The sequence below is a fragment of the Caretta caretta genome, chromosome 3 (genome assembly GCF_965140235.1).
Source record: "Caretta caretta isolate rCarCar2 chromosome 3, rCarCar1.hap1, whole genome shotgun sequence".
Lineage (NCBI taxonomy): Eukaryota > Metazoa > Chordata > Testudines > Cheloniidae > Caretta > Caretta caretta.
The window spans coordinates 99,560,032-99,583,518 of record NC_134208.1 but is presented as its reverse complement, the minus strand read 5'-3'; the positions used below and the strand labels follow the sequence as shown (position 1 = coordinate 99,583,518).

At 39.3% G+C, this 23,487-nt stretch overlaps 1 protein-coding gene across 3 annotated transcripts in view; it reads right to left on the bottom strand.

Annotated features, from left to right (window-relative positions):
* LAMA2 (laminin subunit alpha 2) overlaps nucleotides 1-23,487 on the bottom strand; it is a 476,685-nt gene that overhangs the window by 162,498 nt on the left and 290,700 nt on the right. For 2 of the 3 annotated variants that reach the window (XM_075126729.1, XM_075126730.1), the window contains exons 16-21: nucleotides 21,728-21,841; nucleotides 16,467-16,594; nucleotides 11,698-11,784; nucleotides 7,047-7,258; nucleotides 2,107-2,213; nucleotides 737-1,000 (exon numbers count right to left, since the gene is read on the bottom strand). In XM_075126729.1, the coding sequence (XP_074982830.1) occupies nucleotides 737-1,000; nucleotides 2,107-2,213; nucleotides 7,047-7,258; nucleotides 11,698-11,784; nucleotides 16,467-16,594; nucleotides 21,728-21,841 (912 nt within the window). The remainder of the gene's footprint in view (nucleotides 1-736; nucleotides 1,001-2,106; nucleotides 2,214-7,046; nucleotides 7,259-11,697; nucleotides 11,785-16,466; nucleotides 16,595-21,727; nucleotides 21,842-23,487) is intronic. The other variant, XM_048844580.2, reaches the window with a different exon arrangement.

Sequence of the window (23,487 nt, the reverse complement as noted above, 5' to 3'; positions counted from 1 at the left end):
TTATGATGGATGTTCATGTATGTGTAAAATATGTGCAAATAGTATTTGTGCGTATGGTTTTGGGTAACAAAAGTATATCCTAAACACTTCCATTTAGGAACAGGGCATTATAATTACACCAACTTCAAAAAAGCCTGCTTTGACTAGACATGAAAAATAACAGGAGTACCCTGATTATTGTTTTCAGTTGGGAAACAGATTCTTCCAATGTGCACTTTAGCCAGTAAAAGAAGTCAGCTCAAGTAGCTGGCACGTGAATTAGTGAAAACTCAAAGTCTACTACATACGATGATCCAGAACCCTTACATATGTTCATCATCAGGGTTGATCCTTCTACTGGACTAAATTTCTTGATATCTGGAATCCGTAAATATATAGGGTAAAATCCTGCCCAGTTAAAGTCAGTGGCAACACTCCCATTGACTTCAATGGGGCCAGGATTTCACCCATAATTTCTGTATGTCTCACTATTGATTATGTTGTCTCTAGACTTATTCTGGTATTTATGGTTTTGCCTACATTGTGCTTTGGGCTAGGTTCAATCCTGAAGGAGTGTAAATATTTTAAAAGTCTGCATTTGTACCATGTCATATTCCTAAGCCTGTGGCTTCTTGATAAACTGTTAATTTAGCACAACACAGAATGGGTGTAAAAACCTCCAACCACGATTTGGGAGTCCCCATGCACAAACAAATGCTGAAATCCAGCCCATGCATCACACAGGTTTTCTGATTACCAAAGCGACAGGCCTGTAAGCACCACGTGGGCACCCGCTGGTACCAGTGAAGCCCCATCTCTGAGAAGGGACTTGGATTTGCTGAACGGCCCGTGGATTTTCTTTCCGTTTATGCACCTGTCTGCTGAGCTCACAGCGTTTACCCATGAATCCTGATTTGCAGATGCATCTCCCCGACATATCACAGCGCAGTGACATGGATCTTAAAGGACTGCAGCCACAGGGTATGCAGAATTGCTTTTCTGGGGCCCACAAGTAGTTGGGCTTTAGGAGTGAAAGGCAAAAGATAGTTAGCCAACAAAGGCAGAGAAGTGATGTGGAAAGATGTTGAGAAAAAAGTGCGGCATTAAACAAAGATTAGCTCTGCATCTACCATCTGATAACATACTTATGAAACAAAATACACAAAATGTTGAATTTAACAATGGGAACTAAAATATAAACTCTATGGTTAGTATTAACTAGCTTTAATTATTGTATGTGCATATTGTACAGCAAAGGACAAATTCTGTCCTCTGTTACACCTGGTATGTTCCACTGATGTCAGTGGGGCTCCCTTGAATGAAACCTTTGACTAATGTTGAAAATCAAAGTGGGGCATTTATGGAGGCCCTGACCCAGAAATCTACTTGAGTAAGTACAAAGCTAAGTGTGGAAATAATCCATTCCATTTCCATAGAATTCCTCGTGTGCTTTAAACTAGGCACCTGTTTAGGTGTTTTAACAGAGAGGGGCCAAAGTCAGGAGTTCTCACTCGGCAGTCTGTGGAGCTACAGTAATCTATGAAGCATTTTCTAGTGGTCTGAAGAACAAAACACTTTGAAAATCAAGGATTTGGGGACTGGGCTGTTGGGTGGGTCCATGAGAGGAACTATCTTTTGCAATGTTTTCCTCTTTTGAACTAATGCACCAAGACAACAGGCAGTTTTGCCATGAAAATCTTCATTACCTTCATGCCGTGAAAATCTTCACAATGCATAAAGCACAAAATTCAATGCAGAGAAGACAAGCATTTGCTTTTTTGCAAATCAGCCAGTCTCTTTTAAGACAGTAATTTTTTCCTAAGGGCTCTCATATGTATTACCTTTTTCATATACATTAAGGATTGATAGTGTATATAATCTTCAGGTGACTTAGAATAAAAAGGTATACATGTTAATTACACAGAAAGTGGTATATTCATTTAGTGCTGAGTTTTCCTCCAGAAAACTCCCAGAATACACACTAATCTCCTGCTATAGCAATAAAACCATTTAACTTTTGCTTTTCTTTGCCTGGAACAATCCATAATATTTTTTTAAATGGACAAGCACTTAGTCATGTCAAACAGTGGAGAAGAGTTAAATGAAATCCCAGTTCTGATTACTCACCTTACACTCATCACAGCGACGTCCCACAACATTGGGCTTGCACTCACACTGCCCTGTCTGAGAGTTGCAGATCTCTGAGAATGAGCCATTGATGTTGCAGTGACATGCTACAGGGAAACAGAGTTGTCACAATGCACTTTGTGAGGACATGAAATGCATAATAAGTGAAAGATTACACTCCAATTTCAAAACAGTTTTTTGAAGCCAAGCATTTACAGTATTATTAGACTTATTACTGGCAAGGTCCTGTGAGGTGCTGATCACCTTAGACTCTCACTGATGATAAAGGCGGTTCAGGGAACTCAGCACATCATACTATCACACCCTATTTTAGGATTTGTGCACCTGTAACTGTACATTATAAAACTGTTTGCAAACTGAGGAATTTTGCTTCGAGATAAACCAAATCATTTGCAAGTCACCAGAATCCAAAAATAGGAGAGCATACTATTATGGACATGTTCACCTATAATCAAGAGTCTGAAACTTTTACTTCCTACTCTATAGATTACATGCTCAAAATCTCATGGAAAACTGAGGAATAAGGAACAAAGATCTGCTGAAACCCACTGCTTCTAAAGAGCAGCCTGTCCACTGTACCAAATCTTCGTATCAGCAGGATGGTGGTTGAGTAGCGATGAAAAGGTATAGGGTTGAGGTTTAGAGACTAGCTTGTTGTAATGCCCAAAGATGAAACTGGAGATCATATACTTCCATGCCTCCGTCTCAGCAACGGGCAATGTAACTCAGGTAGGCACCCTGCTGCCATTGGCTGGCCTTATCCAATCTATGCCCAATCTCACTTTGAAAGAGCTATGGAAAGGAGTTATTGCTTCTCAAGGCAGTATACTTTTTGATGCACTGCATTCTAAGTTCTGATGCTCTGAGAGAGGAAGAACTTGATGCACAGCGAGGCTAGTCTACCAACTCCTCCTCCCACTCCCTTTGATCATGCCTCTCTCAGTCACACAGACCAGAGAATCCATAATGATTACAGAAGGGAGAGAGGTGGCTATATGATGGTGAGGAATGTGACCATATAGACACTTTTCACATCTCCCTTCACCTTCGTGAACAGGACCATCCGTCTCCCTTCTTCCCCAGGAGAGGAGTTCATATAGTCCTATACTTCTTATACTATAAATTCCCTCTGCTTATCAGGTCCATGCTCCGGTATCTTTTGCCCCTGCCAGTTTCCCTGAATGCCTGTTTCTGGTCCTTCTCTCAAACCCCAACTTGACATTTCATTTTAAGAAACACTTGTAGTCCCAACAGTACACATTGTGATCAGCATTAAAAAGTTAGCATCCCACAGACCACCACATGGCATTTCAGATACTGCAGTTATTCCTAGTCTATGTATGGGGGAATACTGCAGTCATCTCATATGACTGTCTCCGATCTGCAGATAAATGCTGGCTCTTATACAGAATGGTATTTTTTTATTTTTTTGATGTGCTATGTGATGAGTGTCACTTCATAACAAAAGACTGCAGATTTTATAACTTGTGAGTCTATTCATTGCCCCTTTTTCCTAGGTCTTTAGATAAGCACTTCACATACTGGAATAAATACATACATACATAAATTAAAACCTGTACTGCCCTAATGTCTTTTTTTGGAACAAGCAAAGCTTGTTCATGTCTTCATAATGCTTTAATCTACTTACATTTTGGGATATATTTAATATAATACAAAGATTTAAAAACCCTTCTCCTGTAGATTGTATCACTTGTCCCCACTTTTCCCTTTTTTTTTCTAGCTGCATCTTTGTCCTACTTCCCTCACCCTTGTATCCACCTTTCCTCCTATTGCCTCCCAGTTTGTTTACTTTTTAAAACTACCTACATTCCAAAAAGAATACATAATGATTATTATTACATACATCCTTCAAAATAGCTTTCTAATTCTGAGATCAACAGTGAAAGATTATACACTTGTAAACCTCCATTCTTAAAAGCATAACATAGGTTGTCAGCATGTAATATATATACAGTAAGTCTATTGAGGACTTCATTGGATTTTTGTCTTTCAGACAATTCCAAATATGGTATCTCAAGACTTTAAGACAGAAATTACACTTTTTACACAGATCAGGTTATGCTATCAGTAATATCATACTCAAAATCCCACACAGTGTACTCCTAGTTTGACTATGGATGAGCTCTTGAGAAGGAGTGTAATATAGTGGTTAGGGCATAAGTTGGAAGTCAAGACTCTGGTTCTTTTTCGCAGCTCTGCCAATGTGTATAATACGTATAGGAGTAGCATGTATTTAGTAGTATCATCTGCTAAATTACAGATCCACACAATAAACTGCATTTATTTCACTTACACACTGCTCACTGATTCACCTCCACAGTTATTGTCCAAACCTCTGAGCAACTTCAAAAAGTTGCAATTTAATAAAATAGCCTGTCAGGGAAATGTTTTGTTCTTTCCAGCAAAAGAAATTTCCCCCCAAATTACATTGGTCAAAATCTACTATTCATATCATACACACACACACACATCTATCTTTATCTATGGTATGGTACACACACATACACATCATTATGCAATTTTTTTCATCTGATCCAACTGTGATAGTACCAGGATAATTGCTTGCTGTTTTCTCTGCCAGATCGTGGCTGTTTCACACTACCATCACTAAAAACCAACCCAGAAGAATCATATCAAAGAGGCTTAGGACATTTGTTCAATATTCTTAGATTTAATTTTTTTTAAATTCACTTTGAAATGCAGAAATGCTGTGATAATATACAGCTGGGCCATCATTTGAAACAGCTAATGCAAATGACAATAGCACTCTACTTAAGAAAGAGCAGGAAACATTTCGAATAATAACCTCAGAGCAAAATTCATGCTTTACAATACTCTGGGATTTCGCTCTTTGATAAAAAGTGAAAATTGAAAACAACCAAGTCAAGTCATAGTCCCTCTGATATTGTAGCTGCAGGGCAAACTTCAAGGAATGCTGTTAAAGAAATATAAAATCTTATTCAAAAAGAAAATCCACACGAAAGATGGAGAGAAAATAAAGTCAAGGTAACTGTGAACACAAGGATATGAATACATTGAGGCTTTACTGTCATCATAACTAACTACAAAAGCAACAATTGTAATTATGTGTTAAAATGTATTTATTTTTAATATTTTTATTGTATGTTTTCATCATACTCCAGATACCTCCCCTTTGCAGTTGCCACTGTTGCAGAAATGTTCAAAGCTTCAGCCATGTCAATGTCTGAGGGAGGGCAAGGCAGTACTGGGAGCTGTGCTTGTACCTGTAGTTTGATATGTGAAATGCACTGCTTTTTACGTGACATTATATATTTAAAGTCTTAGATCATGTGACATCATGCCCATGAATTATTAACCAGTTCTGAGACTACTTGTGAATGCTGAGTTTTTAGCACTGTCTAGGTGTAGAAGATTTGGAAAACCCTTTTGTTAGTTATGTCACCACTCTGTGCCTCAGTTTCCCCATCTGTAAAATGAGGAGAAAGATACTGACCATCTTTGTAAAGCACTTTGAGATCTAACGAGGAAAAGTGCTACATACAAGATAGATATTAGCATTATAATTTTGCATATACATACAGTATATAGAGATAGGTATGCATACATATCCGACTATACCTTTACACACACACACAAAATATTTTTATGCGCCCATACCCATGTGTGATGCATATGGACACACGTATGTATATCCACACAATGGAAAAACTTGATAACTTGTCAATAAAAATGCTTTGAAATCCTCCATGAAAGGAACGCTATACACAAAGAACAAAGTGCTTTACAATAATTAATTCAACCTCTGATGGAGATAAGTATTATAATTGTATGCCAATTAAACAGATTGCTAAATAAAGACCAACATTTTCAAAAGAGGCCTCCCTAAGTTGGGGTACAGGCAGTCCTCGGACTTACGACACAACTGGTTCCTGAAAATTGTATTGTAAGTTGAAATGTTGTAACTCAGAATCGCAATCCTCTCCTTTGCAGGACCAAGCACTGTAAAGTCGAAACCAAGTGTTGTAAGTCGAATCAGGGTGTCAATTCAGAAACATCAGAAGTGCTGTTCATCGTAAATCAAACGTCGTGAAGTCGAGGACTCCCTGTACTTCTAGTTTTGGATGTCCAACTTTAAATACAAGTGGTTTGATATTCAGGGGTACTGACCACAATCCTAATTTAATTCAAAGGGAGTTGGTGATGCTCAGAACGTATGGAAAAAAGTCTTTAGAGTTGGGGTCCCAAACTAAGATACCCAAATTTACAGACCACTTTTGAAACAGTGTGTCTAAATGACTTTCCCACTACCAAACTGCAAGTCAGTATCAGATAAAACGACAAAACCCAGTAGTGATGGCCCAAAGCTTCATATTCTAGCCAAATGCTGTAGAAACTGCAGCCCATGAAGCATACTGCAGTAAAACAATTGCCTGATTCTCTTCTAACTTACATTAGTTTTACACCAATGTAACTAAATTGGCCTCTGTGGCCTTCTGATTTATCCTAGTGAAAGAGGAGAATCAAGCCCTAAATGAAGTAAAATGTCGAACAAGTGGGCCTGAAAAACACAGTCTTAATAGTAAATGGCAGTTGTGTTTACTGATTACTGTATCTCTTAAAACACCATTTTAAAAATGTAGCCCCTGCTGCAATACCAAACACACATATTTATCCTTGTCACTGTTCACATGTAGCTGGATGCTTTTCAACAATTTCGACTTTATATATACACTGAAATATCTCCTTCCACAAATAGATATAGATATATAGCATCATTTTTACTTATATAAATATATTGAATCACTCACATGCACGCCTCCTCCCTCCCCCCCCCCCCCAACATCTCAGGTACACATCAGTTATGTGGATATGGAATATATCAGTTCTGTCAGGAGCAGCCAGAGTTCAGGACTTACATTGACAATTCTTTGGATCAAGAGCATCTCCAAAATATCCATCAGCGCACCTTTCACAGTATTGACCTGTTATACCAGTCTTACATATCAGGCAAGCTCCAGATAAGCTGTCACAGCTGCCAGGAACGGAGAAGTCAAGGTTGTCATTACACTGGCAGGGCCGGCATGATCCTCCTGGTATTAAAGGTTGTCCAAAATAGCCATCTGCACACCTAAGACAAGAGATACTATCAATCAGGGTACTTACATAGTCCTGTTAGGAGAAATGTTTACAGTTTTGTTGTCTCACTAATCACTAAGGATGATTTGATTTTTCTTTCAAGTATTTTTTTAAGTGCCTTAAAAAACAGCACTGTAGATACAGAACCGCTGAAATCCTGCCAGCTCTGCTAGTAATTAGATTTCAGTGGGGGTGCGGGAATCTTGTCACTGGCACTGAAGACGAGACAAAAGCATAATAAGAAATCTGTCTATTGGCACTCCAGAGGAATTCAGGTCCATGTTGGAAAGCCTTTGTACAGCACATCATGTGTAGCTACCCAAGTAAGCTGCTTTTCTGTACTCACTAATCAGGAAGACTGACAATTCCCCTCCCCCACCCCATTCCTGGACATAAAATATTTTTTGGGAAAACAAGTTCACCTGATAATACAGCAGCAAATGTATTTGTTTTCCTAATAAATAAATAAAATAAAATAATACACAACAAATCTGCGACATGGAACAATCTGTTTAATATTAGAGGGATGTATGTCTGTCACACAGAGGTCATGTAGAATGAACTCAGTAATGCAGGAACCACTTAGTTGTAGCTAAGTAAGATATACTGCTCATTGCAAATTTCAAACTAGGGATGTTAAAAAAACTCACCTATTTTTCAATTTACCTGTCAGTTGCTTTCTATAGGTACCATGTAAAACATTACTGCACCTGAGTGAACACTACTGCATGTTTTGAAAGTGTATCTTTACTGTTGCAGCCCATTTTCTATTTATATTCTGCTCGGCTCTCCCTTTCCATTGCAATTGCTCACACTTCACAGTAAGACCAACTTGTAAAGGGAGAAGTAAAAGAAGGAACGTAAAAGTCTCCTAATTCAGGCTAATATTGTTGTTCATGTCATGTTGTAAGAATTCAGACTAACGTAAAGGAACACTAAAACTCTATGAACCTCCATGTTATTTAAGCCAGTGTCTCCAACGAGCTGACAGCTCCATCTCATCACCTACCAGGCAGGATACACAAGCAAGAATCTTGTGTATTATGCCTGGATATGCCTTTTGAGTGCCTGGCTTTGCAACCTAAACAACATTCTTTTAACATAGGTTGGTTTTGGTTGGTGTTTTTTTCTTTTGGGGGGGGGGTATTTTTAAAATAACAAAGATAAAAACACATTCTATTTTGTAGCACTATAACAATCCCCCCATCAAATATCATCATCAGGGTTTGATCCCTGAGCAGTCAGTATTGTAGCAAAGATGGCTACTGCTTGAGCCTTTGTTAGCTAGCAGCAAGAAAAAGCAGTTATCACAGAGAAGGAACATGCTGCTGGTACTATGTGCTGGGTCCAGGAGGTGTTCCGGGGGAGCCCAGCCCTTCTCTCTCTTCCCTGCCTTGTGAGATGGGAGGCTCCTTCCCCATGTGATGCCCCCAGAAGGGAGGATGGAAGGCTGAAACTACGTGCTGGGTGCAGGGAGTTATGGGGAAGATCGACTTGGCTCTCTTTTGCCTCCCTCCCTCACTAGTTAGGGGAGCTCCTGCTCTATGTCATGTCCCCAGAATGGAGTAGGTAAATTGTGACTCAGGCCATGTATTGCGTTGAGATGGGTTATGGTGGCGCTTGGCTTGGCTCTCTCTCTCTTGCCCCTCTGGGAGTTGGGAGAACTCCAGTCCTATACCACACCCCTGAGGAAAGAGAAAATGGAAGTCTGGGGAAGAAGGATTATTAGGGGAACTTAGCCTTGTTGTCTCCCCCACATCCCCCACATCTAGCTGGTCTGGCAGCTCCCAAGCATTCCCAGAGCAGTTCCTTCTGCTGCCACTGTTTTGGTAGTGACACAGGCCAAGCTTTACAGAGTGGTCAGTGATTTTGACAGGCTACCAAAATTTTCCCGACAAACCCAAGTGAGAACTGACAGTGATTTTTGATACTTTAACATTCTGCTAAATCTGAATGCAATTTCATAGGACAAAGAAAAGGCACTTTGGAAGCTGGGGGTGGGGAGTGTGAGCTTTTCCCAGCTGAATATAAGACCTGCTGTAAACAATGAAGGTGTTGATATTTCACAATGCAAAGGTCCCAGGAATCCTTTATAATGGAGAGTATTATGCATCCTAAATAAAGGAGTCCTGACCATATTCCCCTACAACAGGCAAAAGCAGGTTTGTGGGCAGCTGTAGGAATGAAAGGGTATGAGGCTGTTGTTTTGAGAGAGAACTGTATATAAGATACCTCATGATAATTTGGGACTGTTAAATTACTAGTTTCATATGACTCAGATCAGTTGTTAGCTTGCTGTTACTAAAATAAAAAGGAATTTCATGTACAATCTTTGGGCAATTACACATACACTTTTAATAGCAAATACAACATGTTTTCTTCTGCCTTCTAAATATTTAATGTAATCAATGGCCGTGAGCTGTTCTACACAACTTGCTATATTTAAAAAAAAAAACCAACCACTTTTTCAGATTCCATCCTTGGCACTAATCTACGGATTATGCTCCACTCTGAAATAGCATTTGTTGATGATGGAAACTGTCAATGACTTTGCATTGACAAACTGCCACCAAAGTGCTCCTGATGCGATTACCTCCTGCAGTCATTAACTTCATAGTCCCCTAGCTGAAAAGAGGAGGATGCTGTCCGAGGTGGACAGGAAAAGACAGGCAGAAATAGCACTTAGCAGGAGCAGCCACAGTGAGGGTGGGTGGGAACAGGTGACAGCCTGCATACTCTCTCTCTCTCTCTCTCTCTCTCTGTGGTGCAGGGAAAATACTGCACTGTAGGGGATTTCAGGGGAAGTCACTGTGACTGTAAGTTGGATAGGCAGGGCTATACAAGGGTAAATATACAGGAAGGTGAAAAAGGGTGTAAAACGGGCCCCTTGCCTTCTCTTACACCTCTTGTTTTTCAGTTTTCTTGCTACAACCCCACTCTCCCACTTCTCATCCTGTAACTTACATCAGTTTACACTCAGTGGCCTTCATTCACTTTAGCGTCTGTGCTGGAAGATGCTGGAGGAAACTCTAGCAGTGAGTCCCAAGTGTCAGAGAGTCCATCAAAAGAAAGGTCAAAGGGGGACCACGGAGGATCCAGGGTCTAGACAGTGCCCTACTCAACAGGATGATATGCTGGAGAGCAAGAGGCTGTGGTCAGGGAGCCTGGGGATATGCTGATTCAGCACTGCCTGAACTGAAAAGCTGCCCCTCTCTGGTGAAGCCCCTAAAGGAGGAGACAGTGTAAACATTGCCTTCCCTCCCATATAGATGATATTCCCCTTGCGGGAAATTGTTCCCTGTGGTACAGAGGTGTGCAATTTGCACCTCCCTGATTAGCATTAGAGAGTCAAATGCTCTTACCCCAACCTATCTCAATCTACACAATGGTAACTTCTGCAGCCATTTAAATTAGGCCTTCCAGTACAACACAGAAAAGAGGTGCGGGGATGGAAGAAGACCTTTAGCAAACCTTAGGCTCTCTCAATACCAACAGCTCATGGAGGGAAATTAGACTAAGACCAAGTATACATGAAATACACCAGACTGCCAGAAGCTGGGACTGAGTGACAGGGGATGGACCACTTGATAAATTGCCCTGTTCTGTTCATTCTGTCAGAAGCACCTGGCACTGGCCACCGTCGGAAGACAAGATACTGGGCTAGATGGACCATGGGTCTGACCACGTACAGCCATTCTCATGTTCTTATACACAAAACTTCTCTTTTTGTCTTTTTCTATATAGGTTAAAAATTTAATATTCTCAAGCAACAGAAAAGTCTCTGAATTATTAATATGCATTGCTGTATATTTGTCACAGATATTTTTCTGTCACTATTTAAAACCCAGTAGCTCCACTTGCTAAGTAAGGTACAGCAATAGAGATCTAGAAGCAAGAAAGATTTTAAATATTGGTTTAAAATAATTAACACAACAAATAAATTCTGTTAGAAAAGTATTTTTGGTTGTACCCTGACTTTTTAAAAAGAACCAACAGTAATGCACTGAATAATTGATTCACCATGCTCTAAGCATTTGACTGACATTTTAAAGACACAAAAATAACTATGAAAACTCAAAAGGGGCACAAAATAGCCAGAAAGATAATATTAAAAACTCTGACTGCTTTCTGACAACTGCTTTTTTGAAGTTGTAGCTTGGTGTTTAACACTAACATCATAAATGATCCCTTTTTTTGCAGCTGATTTATAAAGCAACGTAAGAAAATTAGTGTAGAGAATAAATAAATTACATCAGTACATATACTCTATGATAGAGAAGTATGAATAGGAACCTCCTTGGTGAGTTCATTGCAAGTTTGGGGGGCATAGGGAGAGAACAAACAGGTATAATAATCCTGTGTGAAAAGTACTCTTGCTTTAGACTTTAAGGGAGAAATGGTAAAAAAGACTGCTGTATGGCACTTGCTTACCTCTCACAGCGTGGTCCTGCATACCCAGGAGGGCAGTCATCGCATATTAATCCATGACTTCGGTCTAAATGACATGTTGGGCTAAAGCTACGTTGTTGATGTTGGGCAAGAACAGGGACAAGGAAGAAACATAAAAACAAAATCATTAGCGTTTCAGTTCCCTTCCTTCTTCAAAAAGCATTACTTTGAAAATAGAGCACAGGGAAAGTCCTTCTGTTCTAGCACATGGAGTTTAGGATTGGCTGCAGCCAATAGAAGTTGGAATGACTCTGCTATTTCTACTGACACTGGATATAGCACAACCAATGGCACCATCCCAATGTCATGTTATTATGGGACTTTAGCTTTTCACTGAGTCAGTACACCATTAAAAAGCAGGAATGTACAGCTGCTTGTCTGTGCCCCTGAGGGCCTGGCAAAACATGAAACCTCGGACTATACTCTCCAGCTAAATCTCTCTGAAACTGAAGGACAATTGTTTGGAAAGCTCGGTTAACGTAGTTTACGTGGAGTGTAAAAAAAACTCCAATGCACAAAGGGGGGGGGGGGCTAAAGGAAAATATTTGGTAAAACTTCCAATACAACTCAAGATTAAAATTCAGCCTGAGCCTTATCTGAGCAAATCCAGTGGCAATAGCAGTATCAACAAGCCATCCAGTCACACTGCAATTTCAGAATGGTCTGCAGACTACTGAGCTTTCCTTCATGCATATTTTTAGCTGTAGTTTTATATAACAGAGGTAATAGTCAGGTCTTGGCAATGCAGCTATTTGCATGCTTACAGCCTTCCTATGATGGTGTTTTATCCTGGCTGTGTTCCTCTGCCCTGTAGCATTTTGTTTTCTATGTTTTTCCTCCCCGTTACATGATTGACACACTATAATGAGGTAATCTGCTGGCACACAGAAAGATATAAACAGTTTTAGAACAACAGGAGATCCATCGCTTTACCACTTTAAAGCAATCTGCCCTCAGTTATGCTTTCTTCTGTTTCAATTATAGATTAATTTAATTCTATTTATAACCACTCTGGCTGCCACAAGACATACCAGTGGTCCAGCAGCCTTAGGACATAGCTCCATGAAAAGAATGACTGCAATGGGGTTAGTAAACGTGAACAAGGATTTGTAATTTTCTGTTTTTTCCCCTGGGGGTATTGTTTACACTGTTATGAGCCATGTAATGCACCTTTACAGTCACGTGAAATTGGCCCGTATTACATAGTTTAGCAGCTATTTTATTACAATATATTAGCATATAGTAATGTAGAAGTAATAATAAAATTAGTAGTATAAACATAATATTTCCACACTTTTAATTATCAGAAAAATATCACTCAGATCTGGATTTTTCAAGTTTTCTTTTTTTGACTTAAAAAGTAAGCCAAGTCTGCAGACCTGCTCAGAAATTCCTTGTATAGACATTATTGAGTTGTACCAGACACATTTTACTCAGATTTAGAGTGAGAGGCAGGGATGTCCAATTGATCATGTAACTTGATGAGCTGAATACTCTTTAGACTGTTGTATGTACATAATACATATTCTGGCCACTTCCTAGGTTCTTGAAAACTAAATCATGTGATGCAAAAAAAGTGGATTAAATTATATTTTAAAAACAGAAACTGTATGTTAACTGTATGCTAACTGTATGCTCAGAGAGACAATGTGGGTGAGGTACTATCTTTTATTGACCCAACTTATGTGGTGAGAGAGACAAGCTTTCAAGATACACAGAGCTCTTCTTCAGGTCTGGGAAACATAGTCAATGTGTTGAAGAAGTCTATGTAAACTCGAAAACTTGTCTCTCGCACCAACAGAAATTGATCCACTCACCCACCTTGTCTCCATAATATCCTGAGACAGACACAGTTACAACACTGCATACAAGAGTGTGCTCAAGCAGGTTTAATACATCAGTGTCCATGAACTTCAAGATTTTGAGCAAATTTTAGGTACATAAATAATTGGGGAAAATTATGTGTCAGTGAAGAAAGACAGAAGTTTGCCAGAAAAGTTTTGACCTTTCTTCTGAGCCACCTTTGAAGGGATTTTGCTGTTGCTTTCTGAATGGTTTACAGGATCCAGGCCATGAATACCAAAAAATGCCACCAAGTAATGCCAAGTTATATTGACATAATATCAGTAATGATGAAAAAACTAATATTTTAAGCAAACTTCATAATATGCCCCACTGCAATAGACATTCTCACTCTATTTTATTTTAATATCATAAAACATGTTTACAGCTGGGCCTGAGCAGTAAAATTAGAGCCCAGACTTCCACCAAACACTTCCTTCCTGCATTGATCAAATGGCCTGATCAAATGGCCTGCTGGTTCGGGCCCATATCTTTAAGGAAAAAATCTCAGTATAGAAAGAAGAGCTTTCATCATCCAGTTGTAAGAAAAGCACATTGCCAGCAAGTAAACTATCTGATATAGGCATTTTTTTACAGACATGTTGCCAGTGAAAACTAACCCCACCACAAGATTTGATTTAGGCCACTACACTTTTGCACAATATACAATTCTGGTACTGTATTGTTTTTATAGCACTCCCATGGTTAACTGAGGGCAGGACTGTACTCCAGTATATATTGTTACAGTAGGGAGCTCTACTTCAGTCTCCTACTTCCAGTCACATAGTGGGGAGTTCCTTATGCTGTTTATGCAGCAGCTGCTACTGCAATCTTCTCACATGAGAGCATGAGCATAGAGCCAAGTACAAGTTACACGAATGAGGCCAAGTATGTCTATAATGCAAACATGGGGTATGCCTGCAGTTTGAGCCGACATACAGGAGCAGTGAAGCTGTGGCAGCATGCCCGTCAGGAAGAGGTAGCCGTGAGGAACTACTCAGGGTTCCAAGGCAGGGCTGAATAGCCCATGCTGAAAAGCATGCTGTCTTGGCTTCACTGCTCTGGGAACCAAGCTAATCAGATTAAAACTCGCTCAGGTATGTCTACTCAAGATGAAGTTACACCCAGTGATTGCAATATAAATATCTCCTTTTTAGAAGCAGCCTGTGGAGTTGTGGGAAGCTGTGTGGTTGTGGGAAACTGAGGGTTCAATACCAAGGAAAAGCAGAAGGTGCTCTGCACAAATGTGTGTGCTAGAGGGGTGAGAGTGCAAGAAGCCGTTCGACTGCCATACACCCATTGTAGAGGAAGGCAATCTAGTGGCTCTGCTGGGGAGTACTAGGTGACATGCCGGTACCAGTGGTTCCATGTCTGGGCATGGTGGGTGTAGAGCCATGTACACTGAAGAGCACCAGCACCAGGACAGTTCTGTTGAGGGGGAAAGTTGTACACCACTTTCCACCAGGATCTCCGCACACTCTTGGTCAAAGTACACTCTGACTTACAATGAGATGTGAATGTGGAACAAAGTCAACAGAGTTAGAGTGATGTAAATAGAGCAAAAACTGGGCCACCTATACTTTATACAGGCAGATTGCCGTTCAGTGATGCCCTCCCTCCCTGTTCCCTGCAGAGCTCTGCCTCATAGAGAAATCATTTAGCCCTAAACTTCTTACGAAATGATCATCATCTTTGTCTCCTAAATATTAAAGCAGATTGGAGATTGACTTAGAATCTTCAACATTGGGCTCCTAAAATGCTGGTGGCACTAACAATGACACTGTGCTGCAAGAGGGCCACAATTAACCTGTGGCTGGAATATGCTAAAGAAGTTAATTTGAACCCATATATTTATTTTAAAATACTCCTTTGCCTGTGAGACAAACATAATAGGAGAGTCAGAAGATCCAATATGAGGGTGTGAGCGTAGAACTTTACCTGGACTACACGGTATCAATAGAATTTTGGTATTTTGAACTTCAGGACATTGCACTGACTAAACCCAGTGAACCGTCTTTCAAACCACACAATCTACTGAATTGCTTGTGCTTAAGTATCACAGAGAAATATCTGTAGTTACCAAAACAACATTGATCTTAGCCACTAATCATGATTTAACAATCTCACCAATATTTTACAAAATTTAACAATACAAGTTCATAGTAATTATTCCAAGAAATATTTATAAATTAGTTAGAATATCTTGGCTTGCAAGTTACAAGGCTGAATTCAACTGAGAAAATTCTGTTCTGTACATCAGATTGTGAATGAATCAGCAGCTACCACAAGCTATTTGAAATCCAATTAAAAAGAAAAAGGCAGAAGGAATCTCAGCCAGATTGGTTGTGCAACTAGTATACAGAAAGTTAAAAAAAACCCCATCAACTCCTAAGAAAAACACATACAAAATCTGTAATTTCAGCTTTCTATTTAAATGGATAGCTATTGTGTAGGTGTAGGGGAGGGCAGAGTGGGAAGGGGGACTTTAATAAAAAGAAATACTGATTAGTGGTGAGAACAGAGGCCTAGGAGTCAAGAATTTTAGATTTTACTTAAGGCCCCAGCCTTAATTAGCATAGTAAATAAAACCACTCAGCTGTTCTGTGCCACTGTTTCCCATCTTTAAAGTGGGACTAATACTTACCTGAGGTCATATGATATTTATTAATGTTCATAAAACCCCTCTGAGACAATATTCTACAGCACTGGTTGGCCCCAAATGAGGCAGTACCAGTACTATAAGATTCCATGGTTTAGATCATTATTGTACAATATTATAGTTGTTTTTATTTTAAATAAGGGGCATTTGGAGATCCTCATCCAAAAAAGCAAGAGCACTCAACACAAAAATAACGCCATTTATTAAATGTATGAAAAAATTATTGTTATACAGTAAATATGCATCTTACTTGTTAGAAGGTATAGTTAATGGGCAGGCACACAACTGGCAGTCTTCACTTGTCCCTTTAGTAGGATCGCCATAGAAACCAGGAAGACATCTATCACAGTATGGGCCACCTGTATTGTACTTGCAGTCCTGAATAGCAGATGGAAAGTTGAGAATGTCAATTCAACCTCAAAATCAAAGAACCAGCCATGGAAAAGACCTTGTAAGGTCATCTAATCCATTCTCCCACTAGTGCAGGGTTGTTCCCTACAGTACATGTTCTTCTGCTTTGCTGTTTAGCAGGGAACTAACTCTTACAATCAGTGGTTCAAAGACACATTTATGTTCTTTCTGGAGAGATTTTCTTAAGCCAAATGAAAAGAGTATTTATACCTCCTTGTTTCTTGTTTAGATCTGGCATATTTTAAAGGGGCCTGACGCACTTAGCAATGTGAAAAGGTTTATTATTGTAGCCTTACTCTTATATCTTATACTCTTGATGAAAAATTAAGGGGTTCAGATGCCGATCTCACATATACAGCACACAGTCATCTGCAAATAACTGTTGCAGTTGCACATCTAAGTACAGTCATTCATTTTATGAGGTCTGTGGCTGGCAATCCACTCTATTTTGGATCAGAAGCTGACCCCTGGTAATTTATTATTTATGCTGTATAACAGGATCAGAGTTATGATTTGCAGGTACAAATGAGATTTGAAATTCCCTTCAAGTCTTACTTCTAATTAGAGGGAAGAAACTGGGTTTATATGTTTGGCCCCCAAAACATGGAATCTCAACCAACCATGTATGCTCCTTTGTTAGCGAGTGACTTATTCGAACCCTGGCTCTATAGACCATGGAGGTCCCTGGCTGCTCTCACAGTTTGCCTCTACCTCTTTCTGTCAAGGGCATAACTTTTCCCATTGAGGGTAATTCACATTGAGAGCTCTTAGATTTTTCTCAATATTTATTGTCCTTCCATCTTCTCCTTGATCGACCATTACCTTGGACACCACAAGGATGTCCTTGCAGGAGACAATTAGCTGGTCTGTCTTCTGTCATTCTAACTACATGACCTGCTCCCTGAAGTTGTTGGTATTTCACTACATTTACTATACCAGGTTCTCCATAGACCTTTGACAGTTCTTTATTAGAACTTCTTCTCCATACATCATTCTCCCTTTTTGGCCCAAAAGTTCATCTCAACATTTTATTTTTCAAGATATTTAGCTATCATTCTTAGTCAGTGTTCACGTCTCACATCCACATATAACAAACTCTTGTATATCTGAAGCTTGGTCTTTCTCAGTAGTAGTTTGGAGCTGAAATTTTTTTGCTGAGAAAGGTAACAGGCATTCCTGCTCTGAAACCATGCCTTAATTTCCTCACTCACCATATTGTTATTGGTGATTAATGTTCCTAGGTATTTAAACTGTCTAACTGATGATTATAGACTGCTACATAAACTTGTCCCTTTTTCGCTCATCAGCTCATAACCATATATTTGCTTTTATCTTCATCAATCTTAAGACCCATTTTTCTTGCTGCTTCCTTCAAATCTCCAGTCATCCTTTGAACCATATCATCTGTCTCTCCTATGATACCCAAGTCATCAGCATATCCAAAATGTTGGGGTAGGACATTTCAATTCACCCCACCCTGAGAATTTTGCAATGATCATACCACTTTTTCCTATAGCCACATTTAAGACAAAGGAAATGCAAAAAGAAAAGGAGTACTTGTGGCACCTTAGAGACTAACCAATTTATTTGAGCATGAGCTTTCGTGAGCTACAGCTCACTTCATCGGATGCATACCGTGGAAACTGCAGCAGACTTTATATATACACAGAGAATATGAAACAATACCTCCTCCCACCCCACTGTCCTGCTGGTAATAGCTTATCTATTTCTATAAGGAAATGCAGTAAATCTAATCTACCTGGATTTCAGTAAGCAATTTGATACAGTTCCACATGGGAAATTATTAGTTAAATTGGAGAAGATGGGGATTAATATGAGAACTGAAAGGCGGATAAGGAACTCATTAAAGGGGAGACTACAATGGGTCATGCTGAAAGGTGAACTGTCAGGATGGAGGAAGGTACTAGTGGAGTTCCTCGGGGACCAGTCTTGAGACCAATCTTATTTAACATTTTTATTACTGGCCTTGGCACAAAAAGTGAGACTGTGCTAATAAAATCTGCAGATGACACAAAGTTGGAAGGTATTGCCAATACAGAGGAGGACCGGAATATCATACAAGAAGATCTGGATGACCTTGTAAACTGGAGTAATAGAAATGGGATGAAGATGAGGCGATGACTGACAATGTTGCCAATAGGTACTAGGAATGTTATATCTAAGGTTCAGGTAGGACTCAAAGCATTATACTGTTTGTCCTGGAGATCACACAGTAAAATTTCTGTCAGAGTACAGAATAGTGTCCAAGACCCTCAATATAACTTTGCTAATGCACAAACATTAACACTGCTATATACTAAGAACCTATATCTTATTTAAACTAAGGCCCCTTTAGCCTGCCAGCGCAGAATGATGGTGCACTGCTGCCCTCCCTCTGGATTTCTGTCATGGAGAGTCATGCCTATTGTTAGTTTACACTAGCAGAGGATAGTGAGAGGAGATATTAAATTAGTATATTTCTGGCCACCATGATCCTTCCAGCCACCTTCCAATCCTTGCCTATTCCTAGCTATGGTACTCATGGTGTGTGCCCCATTTATAGATGATTGAAGAAACAATGAAGGCCAGTTTCCCAAAGGATTCTGGGAACCATCCTATCACCAACATGAATAAATTCAAAACAAAATCTCAGAGGGTCTATTTTCTCCTAGCTTACTAGTGGGGATTTAATATTTCATTACAAATATTGTATGCTGCAGTGACTATTAACGCCACTGAGTGCTTTTGTTCTTCACAAGGACTAGGTTTAACCAGCCTCCTAATGCTGCATAGTGCTCTCATAACACTACAAAAGAGGATTTCTGCATGTTTAGAACTTGCACTGCTTACTAAAGCAGTTATCATGTATATCACAATGGTAATGTAAATGATATAGCACGCAGCTCTCTGTATAGTTGTTCCAGGGATCAAAGGGCTTTGCAGGTTATTGCAAGATGTGCGTAAGAAATGAGCTTTTTATACAGGCCAATGCTGGAGCAGATGATCTGAGCTTTTATCATGAGTCAAAAACATATTTCAGCTGCTTTTCAACCACATTTCAAAGCTTAAGAAGAGTAAAAAGAAGTATCATATCTGTAAATTAGGTGCCTAAATTGTCTGTTGTATTACTGAAAAAACACCATGAATTATAATAAAGAGGCCAAAAGGCTGTGTAAATCTCAATATAAAGAATGCCTTTGATGTGAAACATTTCTTTCTTTCAGCACTCAAACGTCTCTCTCTTTCACTTCAAAAGCCTTAGGATCCAAACTGAATAGCAGCATTTAACAGTCTGCTTGGATACTAACCAATCTAACTTCACTTAGAGTACACTTAATGGAAGCCACAAGAAACCTCCAGCCAGACTTTTAAGCCCTTCTGTGCCCCCTCTCTCGACAGAATGCTATAGTACATGCACAGATAGTACAGTGCTGAGCACAGCATAAATGTTTGATAATGTAGGTAGATTAGGTATTATTCAACTGGGTATTTTCCAAGTCCTTTTCACTAGTGTGCTATCCTCACAGCAGTGTTCCTAGAGACATCTGATGGGGAACCTATACAAATCTCAGTCACTGATTTACTGGTGAACATCAAAATCAGTGGGCTACACAAGCTCCACAATACAGCTCTCCATCACTCCCCACAAAGGAGTGTGAGTGAATGACTGGTAGAGAAAAATAAAGAGAGGTCCTAGGTTATCGGGTTGTTTTGGCTGAGCAAGTGGCCCAGTCAGCTGTGCACTTCTAAGCAAAATAGCCCAGAGCAGCTGACTTACCTTCTGGAGCCTTAAACACTGACCCACTGGCAAGCCTTCCCTTTGCATTCTTTTTAACTGACTCTATCCCGTATTGATGTTACAGAGACTGTGGCTGGGAGCTACAATCAGTAATATACTAAATTCTCCCTATCTGTGTAAGGAAAGGCAAACCCATATCAGAATGGTCATGAATTTTTCTCATTGCATTTAAAGTGAAGGATTCAAAATGTAACTGTCAGGAGGGTTATGTTTTGCGAGGTACATCTTTAAGACTTACTGTATAATTAAAATGCTATTCATGGAAAAGCAATTTGAAAAATCCACTGATCCACAAATTAAGGCTATCTTGTTTTATACTGCAAGGCAATTAAAACATCCTGTATGGGGGAAAACAGGAAGACCAGCGGTAATTCTAAATGCCAAATTACATTGTAAAAACCCTGAATTTTCATTCTGGACTTTTCCCAGAAGCTTTTTCTTAAGGAAAGAAAAGGGAACATTTAGAAACACGCTCAATACGGAGCCTGCTTGAAATTCTACCGGGAAATGAGAGTATGATATCCCACTAAATTGGCACTGGCTCAAATTGTGTTTCTGCAAGACTAATGAAATGAGAAATGTTGTTTCAAGCTTCACGCCATGTCAGAGAATATAAAACTAAAATGCCCTTGAGTTAATCAGAACAGTCTATTCAGCGTAATTCGCCCATTCCAAAAGGCTACGGAGCAGGGTGGAAACAGCTGTATATTGGGTAAGATTGTTCTGGATAATAGCATGGACCTAATTGCTGAATTAGCAGGGAACTATAGAGAATATATGCATTCTGCAAGAAAAGTGCTGGTTTCTATTTACTCTGAACCATATGCTTTAAATACAAAAAAGTTTTCTGATTTATTAAGCATTTCTTTGAAGCTAGAAGGAGGAAGCCAACAACAATACCTTCTTGTCATATTATAACAGAATTTACAAAGTTACCTTCTACAAACAATAAACAGAATAACCCCACAGCAGGAGACAGAGATGGGAGGTGATGGGAAATCTTGCATGGAAAGCTTATTGATATGCTTTGCTCCCTTCCAGCATGCCATATCATATGCTGTTGATCCTATTTTACCACTTCAGACTAAAGTGAATAAACCCGTTTTTGCTTATTTGCAGAAGTTACTTTATCTTGATATAGGGGCATTCAGAAGCAGTTCAATATAAACATCTCTTCTGTCAAATCACAGCTTCTTTTCCTCAAGTACGTGAGGGCCCAGTGGTGGTTAATTCAATTGTATTGGTATATTGAGCAGATATTGGTGCCACCAATCAGGTTACCCAAAGGCAGGAGCACTTACCATGCATTCTCCTGTGATGTCATCGCAGAACTCCGCATGACCAAAGCATGTGCATGGTTCACAGATCCCACCGAAAATAGTGCCGTTCACTCGTCTGTGTCTAGGCCAACAAGACTGCAAGCAAGACAACAAATTTGTCAGACAGTTAGTGTGTGACTTTATTTTTTAAACAGTTTTGAATTTGATAGACAGGCTCAGAAAATGTATTTGCTAAATGTCTAAAAATATTGAAATATTTCTGGAAAGCTATTCTTCTTGGCACTGTGGCTTTGCACTGACCTTAGCTTTATTGGTAGGTGAGAGATTAGAGGAAGCATTAACTTGATCTTTCTTCTGAAATGGTAAAATAAAGCAGAGAAATGAAGAATGGAAATATGACAGCGTCAAAGCAAGAGGTACAGTTTGAAAAATAGCCAGAAGACAAAATACTGAAAGAGAGAGAGAAACAAGCAAGGACCTTTTTTGAGAAGCTTAACTGCAAACAATGTACAACTAAGATACCCTTCAATCTTTCTTGTTCCAAGTCTAACAGGAGACTGCATTAAATTACAAAGTAGATTGAAAACAAAGCATGCTCCTTTATCTGCAAGTTTTATTTCTTCATGCATGTATAATAGTTTCACATCTGAAATTATTTACTTTAAATTTAGATCCAATAAATGCATGACTAGATTTTTCTTGGCAAAGGTGATATCTTACAACTGATTCATTAGCAAAAATTCAGGTGTTTCACTTATTCATAATAAGATGTAAGGCATCAGTCTTACTATATATTTCAAAAATGGCTTTACAGTTTTCACAAACTATTCTCCCTCTATGAAGATGTTCATGTGGTCTAAGGATTTTGCATATTGTAAATAGGTGCATGACATACTGTATTGACCTTGAAGAGAGCCAGCCTTATATAAGGTGGGAGTAGTCTTACAGAAACAGAGATATTTATAATAAAATGATCCTACATTTTAAAAAATGTTTTCCAAACAACCTACAGTTGACAAGTGATCCCATTTCCCCTCTAAGGGGCGTTGCTTTTTATTTTTGTTTTTTAGTCATATTCCTGTATAACATGAGATAGCTTTGAAGATTAATTAGAAAAGGAAGATTTTCTTTGAGAAACATTCCAGAAAAAGATGTTGGGTTTTTTTGTTGCTGTTTTGTTTTTGGCTAGGCATTCTTAATCAAGATAAACTGTAGATGTCAAATTAAGAACAAAAAGACTTAACAAACAGAAAGAGGGTTGTTTTTTCTCCTGCTGTGCAAGACACATCAATACGTTCCTGAGCAGCCACCTTCCATGTTTTAATCTTTCCCTCCTTTATAAACTGCATATACAGTTTTTAATTTGTCTTAGAAACTTAATCTAGTCTGAGGGAGTTGGCAAGCATGCACCACGTTGTACTATTTAAGGCTGATATTTTCAGACATTCAAGGGATGTGGATGCCCAATCCGAGCCTGGTTTGGTGGTGGAACATCTAAGATGAGATTCAAAGCATAAATGGAAGAAACTGCACCGAAGAGATGGAGAGAGTTTATGGGTTGAGATTTAAAGAGAGGAAATTACTTTGATTCAGAGGATGGGTGCTGAATCCCACATAATCATGGCAGCACAAGTGAAACACTGACTCCCACAGTGGAAAACTGAAAGGGAAGCCAGCAAGAAGCCAAGGCCAGGGGGAGGAGTGAGAATGCAAGGAAACAGGTGGATATAAGGTCAGGGGGGTGACGTGGGCAGAACTAGGTGATTATCACAAGCATGAAC